General features: G+C 43.1%; 1 protein-coding gene across 1 annotated transcript in view; it reads right to left on the bottom strand.

The window, feature by feature from the left end:
* The window catches only part of LAMA3 (laminin subunit alpha 3), a 238,456-nt gene that overhangs the window by 119,233 nt on the left and 102,631 nt on the right, over positions 1-16,592 (bottom strand). The window contains 1 exon segment of the mRNA XM_044295643.1: positions 5,034-5,166. Coding sequence (XP_044151578.1) covers positions 5,034-5,166 — 133 coding nt within the window.

Genomic DNA, 16,592 nt, shown 5'->3' with positions numbered 1-16,592 from the left:
GTGCTTCATGACAGTCATAAATTTGAGTCAATATATTTTACCTTTATTTATGAAAAAAATCCCAAATTTCCAATTTTCTAATTTTTTATTTCTCTGCTTTTAAAACAGAAAGTGATACCTCATAAAATATTTATTACTTAACATTCCCTATATGTCTACTTTATGTTGGCATCATTTTGTAAATGTAATTTTATTTTTTTAGAATGTTAGAAGGCTTAGAATTTTAGAAGCAATTCTTAAAATATTTAAGAAAATTTCCAAAACCCACTTTAAGGACCAGTTCAGGTCTGAAGTCACTTTGTGGGGCTAAGGCTTCATGCACACGACTGTTGTGCGGCCCGCATACACACTTGAATGGGTCCGCAATCCAGGAGTGCGGAACGGAAGCCCACCTAAGCACTACGGAGTGCTTCTGTGGTGTGACTGCAAAAACATAGGACATGTTCTTTTTTACGGTGCGGACGGATCATGGACCCATTCAAGTTGAATGGGTCTCGATCCATCCTGGCCTCCGCACGGATGTTGTTCAACATGAATTAAAGGAAAATGAAGATGAAATTTCAAAATTTCACTTTTTGGGCAGATTTTCCATTTTAATCCCTTTTTTTCTTTAACACATCAAGGGTAAACAGCCAAACAAAACTCAATATTTATTACCCTGATTCTGCGGTTTACAGAAACACCCCACATGTTGTCATAAACCCCTGTATGGGCACATGGCAGGGCGCAGAAGGAAAGGAGCGCCATATGGTTTTTGGAAGGCAGATTTTGCTGGACTGGTTTTTAGACACCATGTCCCATTTGAAGACCTGTGATCATGTGATATTTTTATACAGCAGGTTGTTATGGACGTGGCGATACCTAATATGTATACTTTTTCTTATTTTTTAAAGTTTTACACAATAGCATTTTTGAAACAAAATAATTAGGTTTTAGCACGTCCATAGTCTTCGAGCCTCATGTGATATTTTTATACAGCAGGTTGTTATGGACGTGGTGATACCTAATATGTATACTTTTTCTTATTTTTTAAAGTTTTACACAATAGCATTCTTGAAACAAAAAAATTATGTTTTAGCATCTCCATATTCTGAGAGCCGTAGCTTTTTTATTTTTTGGCCGATTGTCTTAGGTAGGGTCTCATTATTTCGGGATGAGGTGACAGTTTGATTGGTACTATTTTGGGGGGCATACGCCTTTTTGATCGCTTGGTGTTGCACTTTTTGTGATCTTAGGGGACAAGATTAAACTGATTTTCACAGAACAGCCTCTCACACATTATGTATCTCTCATGTGGAGGGGAAGCATAAGGCTTCTTTCACATGAGCTATATAGAACGTGTCAGGGTCAGTTCAGTGTAAAATTGATGGTTTTGCATCCAAGCTGTATGAGTTTTCTCTGAGATCTGCAATCTGTGCTTCACCTTTTTTCCATCAGAATCATTTTTACATCAGTTTTTCACGTGCATGAAGAAAAATTGAACAATAACACACACACAGCATCTCCTAACAACCATCAGTGCAGTGGCATGCCCAGGAGGGGGCGGTTCGCCCCGGGTGCCGGCTCTCATGGGGGCGTCACTGCCAGGCCCAGAAGCGATGAGCGCTTCCATCAATACAGATGGAAGCTCTCATTGCTGAACCGCTGACGCCCACATACTGCAGCGGGGAACGGGAGCGGAGCGCATAGTTCCCTGCCTCGCCGCCGATCACCGCCATAGGCTTCAGGCCTAGTAGGCCTGAGGCCTATGCGCTAGCGAAATCCAAGCGCGCGCAATGATTTCATCGCGCGCGCCTGTGTCGGGACTCAGCAGCACAGGGCTGAGACTCTACAAGCAAGCGCAGGTGAGTATTCCGCTTTTAGGTTTCTTTTTTTATTTTATGTGCCAACTTTGGGGGACATGAGGGGGGTGCACACAGGAGGACATGTGGGGGGGGAAATATGGTGGGATACTGTGTGGGGGCAAATTATTATTTTTTATTTTATGTGGCGACTTTGGGGGGCATGAGGGGGGTGCACACAGGATCACATGTGGGGGGGAAAATGGTGGAATACTGTGTGGGGGCAAATTATTATGGGAGGGATTACTATGTGGGGGCAATAATTATGGGAGGATTACTATGTGGGGAGCAAATTAATATATGGGCAATGTGGGGAAAACTACTGTGTGGGGGGCTGTGTGGGGGAAACTACTGTGTGTGGGGGACACTACTGTATGGGAAAAGTGTGGGGGACACTACTGTGTGGGGGCAGTTTGGGGAAAATTACTGTATGGAGAAACTACTGTGTGGGGGCAGTGTAGGGGAAACTACTGTATGGAGACAGTGTGGGGGAAATTACTATATGGGGCAGTGTGTGGGAAATTACTGTGTGGGGCAAATTACTGTATGGGGGTAGTGTGGGAGAAATTACTGTGTGGGGCAAATTACTATATGGGGAAGTGTGTGGGAAATTACTGTGTGTAGGAAATTATTGTGTGGGGCAAATTACTATATGGGGGCAGTGTGGTGGAAATTACTGTGTGGGGAAAATGACTGTATGGGGAACATTACTGTATGGGGCAGTGTGGGGGAAATTACTATGGGGGCAGTGTGGGAGAAATTACTGTGGGGGGCAATTACTGTGTGGGGCAAATTACTGTATGGGGCAGTGTGGGGGGAATTACTATGGGGGGCAGTGTGGGGGAAATTACTATATGGGGCAGCGTGGGGGGCCTTGCTATTGTGGAGGCACTGTAGGGGCAATTCTATTATATCTGGGGAGACTATTCAGGGATTATTGCCTGGAGCACAATATAGGGTGTTATTATTACTGGGGGCACTCTAGGGGACATTATAGCTGCTGTGGACACTATAGGGACATTTGGGGCAATTTATCAACTTGGTGTAAAGTAGAACTGGCTAAGGCTAGTTTCACACTTGCGGCAGGACGGATCCGGCAGGCTGGTCTCCCTGTCGGATCTGTCCTTCCGCTGTTTCGCCATATCGCCGGACTGCCTCTCCGCTGTTTCGCCATATCGCCGGACTGACTATAATGGGGACGGGGCAGAGCTCCGGCGCTGCACGGCGGTGCCCGGCGAAAGCCGCCGGACTAAAAAGTCGGACATGCAGGGGACGGAGCGGCGGTCCAGCGAAACAGCGGAAGGACGGATCCGACAGGGAGACCTGCCTGCCGGATCCGTCCTGCCGCAAGTGTGAAACTAGCCTTAGTTGCCCATAGCAGCCAATCAGATTCCACCTTTCATTTTTGACAGCTCTTTTGGAAATCCAGTTCTACTTTACACCAGTTTGATAAATGACTCCAATTATGTCTACTGGGGGCACTATTTTTTTTAGCAGTACCTGGGGCATTGAGGAACACAATGGGCACAGTATTGGGGGTGGCAGCAGGATGACACTGTGGGGAAACCAGGATGGGGAGGTTGAGGAAAAAAATGAGAAATCTAACGTGTCTGTAGAGACGAGATGCGGCTGAAAGAATTTGTCATGGCGGTCTAATGGTGTTACGGCTGAGGATGGGGGAAACCCTCAGCCGTGCGGTGCTAGAAGATGTTTGGTCGCTGCTTGGCCAGGACCACAGGATCAGGGAGTAGGTCACCTCCTAACGCGTCCCTAATACTGACCCTGACTCCTAGCCGTATGAGCCAACCCTGATGTTGGGAGGGCTCATACACCGGAAACCTTGGGGTCCCTACTAGCCCTCAGGGTGGCCCTGAACTAGGAGCAGGGTAAGACAACCTGTTCCTCCTAGGTGCGGACGAACAGGAGTCTCACAGGCCAAGCTGCAATGAAAGGGGAACAAATACAACATATGGATATGGCAGGAGAACTAAAGCAGTTCCAAACCTACCTGCCACAGCCACGCTGACTGGAACCCGTGCATGAACTGATGACCATAAAACACTAATGGACACAGCACACAACACATATCACACAGGTTACCAGGACATCCATAGTTGCAATAAACAGATAGACCATAAAGAAATCAACTAACACCAGACATAAAGTTTATGACCACAAGGGTGGCCCTCACTGGCAGATGGTAAAAAAACAGGAGGATGACTCCACTACCCCTCAGACATCAGGTCTCAACTGAGGCTAAATAGCCCATGTAGCCACACCCACGCAGACACACCCAGTGCTCACACACTAGGAAGGGAATTAACCCTTCTCACACCAGGGAAGGGAAGACAGCCACTTAAAGGGGACGTGCAGCTGCAGCTGTTACCGCAGGCAATGACATGTGTGGCAACCATGTTCTGGGAGTCAGCCAGGAGGCCGAGACACTGCCACCACATGTACACAATACAAAACGTTGCCACGGGCAGCCACAAGTGAAGAGAAGTGTCACAGTGCACACCTACATAAACCTCGTGCACACCAGACATACAAAGTGCATACATACAAGGAGAGGTTGCCAGGAGTAACCGCATGCACTTGACAGCAAGCTGCCTAGCAACAGCTCAGGCTGCTATACTGCCAAGTACAAACATGTTGCCAGCGGCAACCACATGTGAGGCAACTTACCAGCCGCACTCACCATGTGGTTGACAATAAACCAAACCACAGGCAACTGCAAGACCATGGTCGTGACAAATGGAGGAGAAGAGGAAAGAGAAGGTCTACATGACAGGAGATTTCCCTGGATGTAAGAGGTATGTGGTCAAGTATTGGGGAGGGGGGTGGCAGAGAAAGGACCCACCCCGGGTGCCAAACACCCTAGGCACGCCACCCACTGCATCAGTGAAATACATATTGCATCTCGATCCCTGTATTGTCAGTTTTTTTCACCGACCCATTGACTTGAATGGACCAGTGAAAAACAATGCTCATGTGCACATATGGGTCAGGGTTCAGTCTGGATGCTATCTATTGTAAAAACAGACTGCATCTGGGCGGAAAACTTGCTCCTGTGAAATAAGCCGCCTGTATGTCAGAGTTTGCCAAAGCTAAGAAAATCTTTGGCAGCAGTATATGCCAGCAGTACATCCAAGTATTACACAATTATATTGCTGTAGAATTTTTTATACTCACCTTTGCTGGAGCGAGATCTGTGAGCTGTAATTTGTCCAGTTATTGCATTTACATCAGGATTAATGTATCTTAATATAATACGAAACAAGTTGAGATTGGACTTGTCCACGTTAACTGGGACCCTTACTTCATTCTGTTGAAATATGAAGAATGTAGAAGGTGTATATACACACAGTACCTACCATCAGCTATAACATTAAAACAACTGCATGTGTCTTATTGCAGTGCTTTTGCAACACGGCTGCGTTTTTTTTTTTTTTTTTTTAAAGGTGAAGCTCATTTTAACAATGCACAAGGCCAATTCAAACCAAGAGCGGTTTTCGACATGGTTAAAAAATGTATTCAAGACTAAGAGTTCATGCACACTACCGTATCTCATTTGCGGTCCGCAAAACACAGATCCGAAAAGAAAACGGATGACATCCATGTGACGTCCGCGTTACATCAGTTTTTTTGCGGATTCATCGTAACAATTCCTGTCTTTGTCCGCAAAACGGACAAGAATAGGACATATTCTATTTTTTTGAGGAACGGACTTGTGGACATACGGATACGGAATGCACACAAAGTCATTTCAGTTTTTTTGCGGCCCCATTGAAATGAATGGTTCCACATATGGGCCGGACACGGACAAAAAATATGTTCATGTAGATGAGCTCTAATACAGGCCTTCCAGAGTGGCCGACCAGCAGTATTGATCATACTTACCTGGTCCCCACCTCTGGGTCCAGTCTCTGTTGTTCCCAGGCTGGCTCTTCCTCTCCCTCTTGACAGTTGGACACGTGACCATTGCAGCCAATCACAGGCCACAGCGGTGACCTGATCCCCTTGCATCATGAATGTTGATTTTAGCACTTCCGAGCGTCAGAGACCAAACCCAGCGGCATGGACCAGGTAAGTATGACCACCACTGCTGGTTGGCCACTCTGAGAGGTCTGTCTTAGTCTTGGTAAGCCCCTTTAATAAAACAAGTGAGTCCTTCAGGGGAGCAGTGAAGTTGTTCAATACAACTGTACGAAAACTATGGAAGATTGAAAGGTGGAAGATGTATGGCGGAGTCCAATTAGACCACGTTTTCTCTGAGATAGTTATAATACCGTACATGAGCACCTATAGCAAATATTTAAGAAAAAATTGCCTCAAAACTTACAAATTCTCTAGAGATAATAGAAGCCTCAGAAGAAGAAATCGCAGAGTAACTAAAAGTCATTTCTTTTATAGACATTTAGGAAAGTGAGCAGAGCGTAGTTAAGAAGATGAAAGAAGGTAACAGAAGCCGCAGACATGCATAGTCAGGCCTGGCTGAAAAGAGAAAAGGCAAAACAAGAGACAGATGTGATTAGCCAATCCTTCCGATAGTGAGCAGTATGTATGGGGGCAAAAACAACTAGAAGGTTTAGACGGAGTTAGCGCGACTGGTTACCTTATTGTGGTAGGATTTAGCAGGCACTCTTACTATAAGCCGTCATAAGAGGTTGTTAATGAATCAGAAAATGACAAGGACTGTGTACATAAAAAACTATGGCCAATAAGTGATGGTGAAGGAGCAATACTGTTCTGTATAAAGAATTCTATTTACACAAAATGAGCAGTACAATGAGAACGAGATCATTCACATTTTCATAAAGAGTACCTTATCTTTAAACAAACTCTGCATTATTCAATAGTACAGCATGTGTACATGAGAAATAATACAATTTTTTTAAATTATCTTTATTAGAATAAAACATATACAAACCATTTTTTTTCATACAAAATTAAAACGCAATGTTATTATTCTTTACTTTCCCCTTATACCACCTATTTACCACCCCTCCCTACCCTTGCGATGCGTCTCAAATCCCTCTATCACATCAGAGGAAGCAACAAAATGGAAAAGAAAGCTAAGAAAAAAAAGTAAGAGGGGTCAAGGAGAGTTAAATGCAGAAATTGGGTCGAGGAAGATTAACACCTCCAAGCCTCCCATATCTTAGACCATTTTTCCTGACTGTTTCTTTGCTTATATAGAATATTTTCATAATTTTGAACCTTATTAACCAAATGTATCCATGTGTTCAGATTTGGAACACTTCGTAAGAATCAGGCTCGAGTAATCAGGAGTCTTGCCAGGAACAATATTCTACTAAGGGCTCTTTCACACCTGCGTTATTGTCTTCCGGCATAGAGTTCCGTCGTCGGGGCTCTATGCCGGAAGAATCCTGATCAGGATTATCCTAATGCATTCTGAATGGAGTGAAATCCGTTCAGGATGCATCAGGATGTCTTCAGTTCCGGAACGGAACGTTTTTTGGCCGGAGAAAATACCGCAGCATGCTGCGCTTTTTGCTCCGGCCAAAAATCCTGAAGACTTGCCGCAAGGCCGGATCCGGAATTAATGCCCATTGAAAGGCATTAATCCGGATCCGGCCTTAAGCTAAACGTCGTTTCGGCGAATTGCCGAATCCGACGTTTAGCTTTTTTAGAGTGGTTACCATGGCTGCCGGGACGATAAAGTCCTGGCAGCCATGGTAAAGTGTAGCGGGGAGCGGGGGAGCAGCATACTTACCATCCGTGCGGCTCCCGGGGCGCTCCAGAGTGACGTCAGGGCGCCCCAAGCGCATGGATCACGTGATCGCATGGCACGTCATCCATGCGCATGGGGCGCTCTGACGTCACTCTGGAGCGCCCCGGGAGCCGCGCGGACTGTAAGTATACCGCTCCCCCGCTCCTACTATGGCAACCAGGACTTTAATAGCGTCCTGGCTGCCATAGTAACACTGAAAGCATTATGAAGACGGATCCGTTTCAGTACACTTGCGTTTTTCCGGATCCGGCGTGTAATTCCGGCAAGTGGAGTACACGCCGGATCCGGACAACGCAAGTGTGAAAGAGGCCTTAGAAAGATCTTTTTATATTTATAGCAATTTACCTGGGCAAGACCAAAGCATGTGTAAGTGATCAGCACCAAATAAATCACACCGTGCACACCTAGAGCTATCTCTTAACCCACATTTATTAAGCCATAAGGGTGTGACATATAATTTATGCAAAATATTCAATTACATAGAACATAGAAACATAGAATGTGTCGGCAGATAAGAACCATTTGGCCCATCTAGTCTGCCCAATATACTAAGTACTATGGATAGCCCCTGGCCCTATCTTATATGAAGGATGGCCTTATGCCTATCCCATGCATGCTTAAACTCCTTCACTGTATTTGCAGCTACCACTTCTGCAGGAAGGCTATTCCATGCATCCACTACTCTCTCAGTAAAGTAATACTTGCTGATTACTTTTAAACCTTTGCACCTCTAATTTAAAACTATGTCCTCTTGTAGCAGTTTTTCTTTTAAATATTCTCTCCTCTTTTACCTTGTTGATTCCCTTTATGTATTTAAAAGTTTCTATCAGATCCCATCTGTCTCGTCTTTCTTCCAAGCTATACATGTTAAGGTCCTTTAATCTTTCCTGGTAAGTTTTATCCTGCAATCCATGTACCAGTTTAGTAGCTCTTCTCTGAACTCTCTCCAAAGTATCAATATCCTTCTGGAGATATGGTCTCCAGTACTGCGCACAATACTCCAAATGAGGTCTCACTAGTGCTCTGTAGAGCGGCATGAGCACCTCCCTCTTTCTACTGGTAATGCCTCTCCCTATACACCCAAGCATTCTGCTAGCATTTCCTGCTGCTCTATGACATTGTCTGCCTACCTTTAAGTCCTCTGAAATAATGACCCCTAAATCCTTTGCCTCAGATACTGAGGTTAGGACTGTATCACTGATTTTATATTCTGCTCTTGGGTTTTTACGTCCCAGGTGCATTATCTTGCACTTATCAACATTAAATTTTAGTTGCCAGATTTTTTTACCATTCCTCTAGTTTTCCAATTGTACTTGATTAAAATTGTGAGATGTTGAACTTAAATTCACAAATATATTTCCCATCCCTCTAGTTGGATCCTTGGGCAATCAACTCCCCAGGCCCTTTGTCCTGGTGATTGTGTTTTAGTAAATAGTGCCTTAAGTAGTAATTTATACAATTGTGCAATCTTAACCCTCTGATCTAAATTCCCTATCAAATCATTTAAAAAAGTGGAAGTATCTACCTCCAAAAGTGATTTATCCTTTACACTAGAAAGTGCCAAATGTAACTGGAAATATCTAAACCAAGACAAATTACCCATAGCCTCTTTGTGCTAACCCCGAAAACGGCAGTATCTCTCCATTCTTCAGCACCTGTGTAGCATACAAAATATTATTTTCTTGCAAAACTGGTCCCCAGCTATTTTATCTAAAGCCTGTAGGTGGAAATTATGCCAAAGAGGAGCACATTGGAGAGATCCTTTTATTCCCAACCATCTTCTAATAGTGTCCCATGACTTGGATAATAACTTTTTAGCCTCTCTGTACCCCTGTTCCACCTTAATCAATTGCCCAGATTCCAGTAGTGTAAATATGTTGTTATACAAAGGTCTCCTCAGCAAAGTCGTACAGAGTACGCTTTTCTCCTACTCATGAAATAGCTGTAACTGCCCAGTTATAAAGTAGCCCATGAAGAAGGGAAGATTCAATCCTCCCTGCTCCAGCGGCTTATATAAATATTCCAATTTAAGCCTTACCCGCCTTCTTCCCCACAGCAAATCATTAATGATTCTCTCGATACGTTTAAAAAACATATTGTCTATCCATATGGGTGAATTCCTAAGGATATAGAGTAGTTAGGGTAGGATCACCATCTTCACCAGGGATAGTTAGCAATTATAGTTTAGTTAGCAATGGAATCACGTTAAGCTGTAAAAAGTCTTAAATCTTAGGGGATATAATCATGCCCAAGTATTGGAAAGAATCAGAGACATTCAACATGCTCAAGAGTCCCTCACTAGAGGGTACAAGAGTATCCACTGGCATAAGAGTGGTTTTTGACCAGTTTATATCTAGGCCTGAGACATTACCAAAAGAGTTAACTATTCGGGTGAGTCTAGGAAGTGTATTAGTATGATCTATAAAAAAATAAGACATCATCCGCATATAAAGAAATACAGTCCTCCACCCCCAATGTTCCAAACCCTACAAGCTTAGAATCCTGCCTAACAGCCAAGGCTAAGGGCTCAATATAAATATCAAAAATGGAGATCTACACTGAACAGAAATGATCAAGTTGTTATATACACTGAACAAAAATATAAACGCAACACTTTCGGTTTTGTTCCCATTTTGCATTAGCTGAACTCAAAGATCTGAAACATTTTCTACATACACTAAAGACCCATTACTCTCAAATATGGTTCAAAATCTGTCTAAATCTGTGTTAGTGAGCACTTCTCCTTTGCCGAGATAATCCATCCCACCTCACAGGTGTGGCATATCAAGGTGCTGATTAGACAGCATGAATATTGCACAGGTGTGCCTTAGACTGCCCACAATAAAAGACCACTCTGAAATGTGCAGTTTGATCACACAGCACAATGCCACAGATGTCGCAACGTTTGAGGGATTGTGCAATTGGCATGCTGACTGCAGGAATGTCTACCAGAGCTGTTGCCAGTGCAATGAATTTTCATTTCTTTACCATAAACTGTCTCCAAAGGCGTTTCAGAGAATTTGGCAGTACACAACCGCAGACCACGTGTAACCACACCAGCCCTGGACCTCCACATCCAACATGTTCACCTCCACGATCGTCTGAGACCAGCCACCCGGACAGCTGCAGCAACAATCGGTTTGCATAACCAATTCCTGGAAGCAGAAAACATCCCAATTCTTGCATGGCCAGCATACTCACAGACATGTAACCCATTGAGCATGTTTGGGATGCTCTGAATCGGCGTATACGTCAGCGTGTTCCAGTTCCTGCTAATATTCTGCAACTTCGCACAGCTATTGAAGAGGAGTGGACCAACATTCCACAATCAACAACCTTATTAACTCTATGCAACTCTATGGCCACACCAGATACTGACTGGTTTTCTGACCCCCCCTCCCCCCCAGTAAGGCAAAACTGTGCACATTTCAGAGTGGCCTTTTATTGTGGGCAGTCTAAGGCACACCTGTGCAATATTCATGCTGTCTAATCAGCACCTTGATATGCCACACCTGTGAGGTGGGATGGATTATCTCGGCAAAGGAGAAGTGCTCACTAACAGAGATTTAGACAGATTTGTGAACAATATTTGAGAGTAATGGGTCTTTTATGTATGTAGAAAATGTTTCAGATCTTTGAGTTCAGCTCATGCAAAATGGGAGCAAAACCAAAAGTGTTGCGTTTATATTTTTGTTCAGTGTATATAACAACTTGATCATTTCTATAACTCTACCTCCAAATCCCAACCTGCCCAAGACCTTCCAGAGGAATCTCCACTCCACCCTGTCAAAGGCCTTAGAGGCATCCAAAGACAGGATGGAGCGAGAGACCCCTCCGAGAGACTGAATGTTTGTAAACAGCCAATGGAGATTGTAATGAGTACCCTTATTTGGGATAAAAACCGTTCTGGTCTGGGTGTATAATTGAGGGAATAACTTTGGAGAGCTTTGTAGTCAGAATCCTTAAAAGAAGCTTCACATCTGTAATAAATAACGATATAGGTCTATATGACAATTCTAAGGGGTACGTTTTTTCAGTATTAAAGGGAACCTGTCACCAGGATTTTGTGTATAGAGCTGAGGACATGGGTTGCTAGATGGCCGCTAGCACATCCGCAATATCCAGTCCCCATAGCTCTGTGTGCTTTTATTGTATCAAAAAACCCATTTGATACATATACAAATTAACCTAAGATGAGTCCTGTATGTGAGATGAGTCAGGCACAGGACTCATCTCAGGTTCATTTGCATATGTATCAAATCTTTTTTTTTTTACACAATAAAAGCACACAGAGCTATGGGGACTGGGTATTGCGGATGTGCTGGCGGCCATCTAGCAACCCATGTCCTCAGCTCTATACCCAAAATCCCGGTGACAGGTTCCCTTTAATGTTATTACAGCCTCTGTCGTTGATTCCGGTAGACTCCCATCCTTCAATGAATCAGCAAATATCATCTGACCCAGGGGCAGACTTACCAGAACATGCTTAATTGCAGCCTCTAATTCCAGTAAAGAGAAATCTACCTCAAGCGATTCCCTTTGGGTGTCTGGAGGACTGGGAGGGAAATAGCATCCAGATAGTCCATCATTTCATCCGTAATGTTGTTATCTGCTTTATATAAATCTGAAAATGCTTGAGAAAAGTTCCCTTTATAAGATCTTGATCCTTTACAATTCTACCATCTGTTAAACGGATGTTACCTATCTGTTTTTTTTTTAATCCTGATTATCTAACAAAAAGTCAGAATAAGCTTGGCTTTATTCTGCATAGATTTTCTATTTTCTTCTATCTTGTTCCTAGAAAAATCGTTTTTTAGAGTCTTCTCCTTAATACCGTACCCTTTCCTTAAGTTATCAATGTTACTAACAAATGCATCCCACACTACTTGGGTTTTAGCTGAGTTGTAATTAGTATCCCAAAAATTTCCTGTATTAATTCATGATTATCCATTACCGACTTCCAGTAAGGATTTAATCTAAATGGGGGTCTTACCATATCTCTGTCGTGAGCCATGCAAGTGAGCCATGCAAAGCTCAAGAGAAAAGGGTACATGGTCCGAGAGAGACCTGGCCTCATATTTCATCCATTTTACATAGCTCATATATTTTTCATTATTTAAGGCCAGATCTATCCTAGACATAGATTTTCCAGATTTGCTTAAACAGCTCTTCTCCCTTTACCTAAGCATCCTCAAACATCCCTAAAGCCAGATTCCTCACAAAAATGTGCTAAGGGAGACCCTTGGGCAGAGACATGGCTGCCCCCCCCCCCCCCCCATAGAGATCCTATCTGTGGTGGGATTGAAGACACAATTGAAATCCCTGATAACTAACAAAGGACATTCAGACCATTGCTCCATGAAGGTTAACAAAGCGTTAAGTACATATAGGGAAAAGGGAGGTGGGATATAGACAAAGGCCAGGATTCATAGTTTCCCAACAAGTTTACCGTATAAAAAAACAAATCTCCCCTGCATGTCAACAGAGGATACCTCCCAGACAAAATCAATCGCCCTATGAAAAAAGACTGTCACTCCTCTAGAATAACTAGTAAAGGTAGAGTGATAGGTCTGCTCAGCCCATCCTCTGTTGAGGCGCAGGGAAGTCTCCTCAGTAAGATGGGTCTCGAACAAACAATTGCTGGTAGGTGTCTCGAGAACCACTTGTCTCTTTAATTTATCCCCCAGACCCCGAAATTCCAGGTTAGAATTCTAACTGACATTAACTCGGTCAACAGACTCCAAAGCTATGGGAGTTTTCAATAACCCCAGCCTCCCTCCCCCTATCTTATGAGACCACATCGCAACCCCCCCCCCCCCCCAAAAAAAAAAACACATTTACACCCCCAATCCTCTTGATCCGCCACATTCTGCAACAGATCTCTCAACTAGGACCATCCCTCCCCCTCTGACTCTCACGTAGCCCAACCATTACCAAAACAAGAATAAGAGAAAATGGAGACAACAGAAAAGAAAAAAGGGAAGAAGAAAAATTGCTTAGATATTATTCTGATCAAGCTAATCCATAGCAAGATCAAAAGTATAAAAAAAAAAGAGTTCCAGCATTAAAAATAATCTGAAGTTTGGCTAGATAAACAAATGAGTACTTAATATCCTTTTCCTGTAGATGTTTTTTAACCGCAGTAAGACTTTGTCTCTTTTCTTGGATCTCCTTAGAAAAATTCAGCAAAAAGGAGCGTTTATTCCGGTATAGGATGGGCAGACACTCCCTCGCCCTTCTCAGTATCATATCTCTATCTCGTGAGGCCAGTATCTTCACCAAGAGTGCCCGTGGATGCCTTCTAGGAATTAGTTTACCCCCAGGAACCCGATGTGTCCTTTCCACCAAAAACAACGGGGAAAAGTGTTCTTTTCCAAACTTCTCCAAAATCAACAATCTTATCATTTGAACAGGATTTTTTTCCTCTATGCCCTCAGGTAACCCCAAAATTATCACATTGCATCACCTCGATCTGTCCTCCAGATCAACAACTTTTTTTTTAAGCATGTTGAGATCCATCTTTAAGGTGGCGGTTTCCGTTTTAAGTATTTTAAGTTCGTTCTGTAGAACGCCCACAGACTTTTCTATTGTAGTAACTCTGTCCCGAATCTTCGGTACATCATCCCTTATGAGGGCCACATCAGACTGGATTGTCCCAAGTTGCATTGACATATGTATTAATTCCCGATATTTTCTTTTTTTACTGCCCTCAATATTTCTTTTAAAGGGGAAGATTCAGCGATTGATAATTCTCCTTCCTCCACCCTCTCCATCCTCTCACATTGGGAGTGTTCATCCAAAGTTTCTTCCACCGTGGTTGCGGAATTGTTATTTCTTTTAGGATTAGTGTCCTGCATCCCTTTTTGTCCTGCTCATACTGATCTTTTGAGATTTCGAAAACTGGTCAATTTTTTCAGATTCCGGAGGTATCTGGCCTGATTTTAGCCCAGAGAAATTTGCTGAGCGCCTATTTTGCTATTTTTTTCATTTTTTTTCTTTCCTTCCCTTCTCTTCCTCTGCTCTTTTTTTCCTTTTATAGATTTTCCTTCTTTCCCTTTCCCCCCCCCCCACCTGACTAAGCTTCTTGTATATTAGACTGTTATAGAAAATGCCTTAAGCATAACACAGTAGTAAGGAACAGCAAAAATAAGTCCAAAATAGAAAGATCTTGCCAATCTTCTTATGAAAAGTCATCAGGCTACAACAGTTCAGCGAGGCACGGCACACACAGCATGGAGAGGGAACTGGCAGGGGAATCCACAGGACAAGCAAGCAGGATGGGAAAAAACGGCGGCCACACCACATGCAGGAGCAGAATCAATGGGGTCCGGGAGACAGAGACGAGCAGAGGACAGAAGATCAGAAGATCCTTTGAGGAGGTAAGAGAAGACTTCCGCGGGCTCCAAACTCCATACACATCAAGAGGGGACTTCATACAAGGGAAACAGCAGGGAATAGAGAAGCCTCGCGGGTCCGGACAGCAAAGCATCCAGCAGGGACCGAACTCAACAGCCTCTCAAGTGAGCACCGCAGCGGTCAGAAAACACAGCTGCCACTGAGGATCGATCGATCCAGAGCCTGGGAGCAGATCCTACCGCCGGACAGCGGGAGAAATGAGAGACACAGTGGGACATGGTAGGAGGAGAGCGTGACACAACTTTCCTACGTCATCACATCCCCCAGAAAAAAAAATACAATTTCTAGCCATTATAGCACTTGTATCTGGCATTTTTAGCAGTTTTCCTCTGTACATGCTGAAGATCTCATTTGCAGATCTCTCATGGTGGTTAAAGATTAGCGTCTCTCACTCGTGTCCCATCTCACTCATGCTGTTGCTCACTCCTCCTCCCTCCACATCCATAGTCTTGTATTAACGTGCAATATGTTCATCATATTGCACGTTACTGTCTCGAGATGGGATTTTCAAAGTGAAAAGCGATTAGCAAGGGAGGAGGGGAGAGGTAAACATAAGAACTAGACTTTTATCACTGATAAAAAAAAAAATCACAAAGTATCTTGGTCGCTTGTACTATTGATTTATGTAAAGTTGTTTAAAAGTACAGTGACAATTTTATCTTTTTTTGTTCAGAATGCATGTATTATTATGATGGTTTGAATCTGAATAGTTATTCCAAATAAACTGACCATAGGCCACTTTCACATAGTCAGTATTTGGTCAGTAATCTGCATCAGTATTTTCTTGCTAACTCCAGGAGGGGAATCCACAAAAAAAAGTTTAATGGAAAGATTTTGTGCCTCTTGTGTTTTGGCTCACAAATACTGATGGAAAATACTGAGAAAATTCTGACCATGTGAAAGTGGCTGCATGTGGGTTCGACAAACAGTAACTTTTTATTCAAGTAATGTTTGCTTTTTTTTCTGTGATGCAAGGGACTTTAGGCTACTTTCACACTAGCGTTTTTGCTGGATCCGGCACGGTTCAGCAAAACGCTTCAGTTACTGATAATACAACCATCTGCATCTGTTATGAACTGATCCAGTTGTATTATCTTTAACATAACCAAGACGGATCCGTCATGAACTCCATTAAAAGTCAATGGGGGACGGATCCTTTTTCTATTGTGTCAGATAGTGTCAGAGTTAAACGGATCCATCCCCATTGACTTGCATTGTGGGTCATGACGTCTTGCTCCACAACCCACGACGGAAAGAAAACCGCAGCTCTCCGGTATAATGATGCAACCAAACGTAATGGAATGCATTTTGGAGCATCGCATTCTGTTCAGTTATGTTTTGTCCCCTTTCACAATGAATGGAGACAAAATGAAAGTGTTTTTATAGAAACGCTAGGGTGAAAGTAGCCTTTTTTAATGTAATTTTTTTTTTTACTTATTTTTATACCAAAAAGGGGAAAATTGCTTTTCTTTTTTTCTATAGCAGCTAAAGTGCACTTAAAATACTTTATTCAATTTTGTCCCCTTTCATTATGGTCATACTTTAATTTAGTAATTACTTATTTACAGTATATTATTTTA

This window comes from Bufo gargarizans, chromosome 5 (assembly GCF_014858855.1).
Source record: "Bufo gargarizans isolate SCDJY-AF-19 chromosome 5, ASM1485885v1, whole genome shotgun sequence".
NCBI lineage: Eukaryota > Metazoa > Chordata > Amphibia > Anura > Bufonidae > Bufo > Bufo gargarizans.
This window is presented reverse-complemented; position numbering and strand designations above follow the sequence as displayed.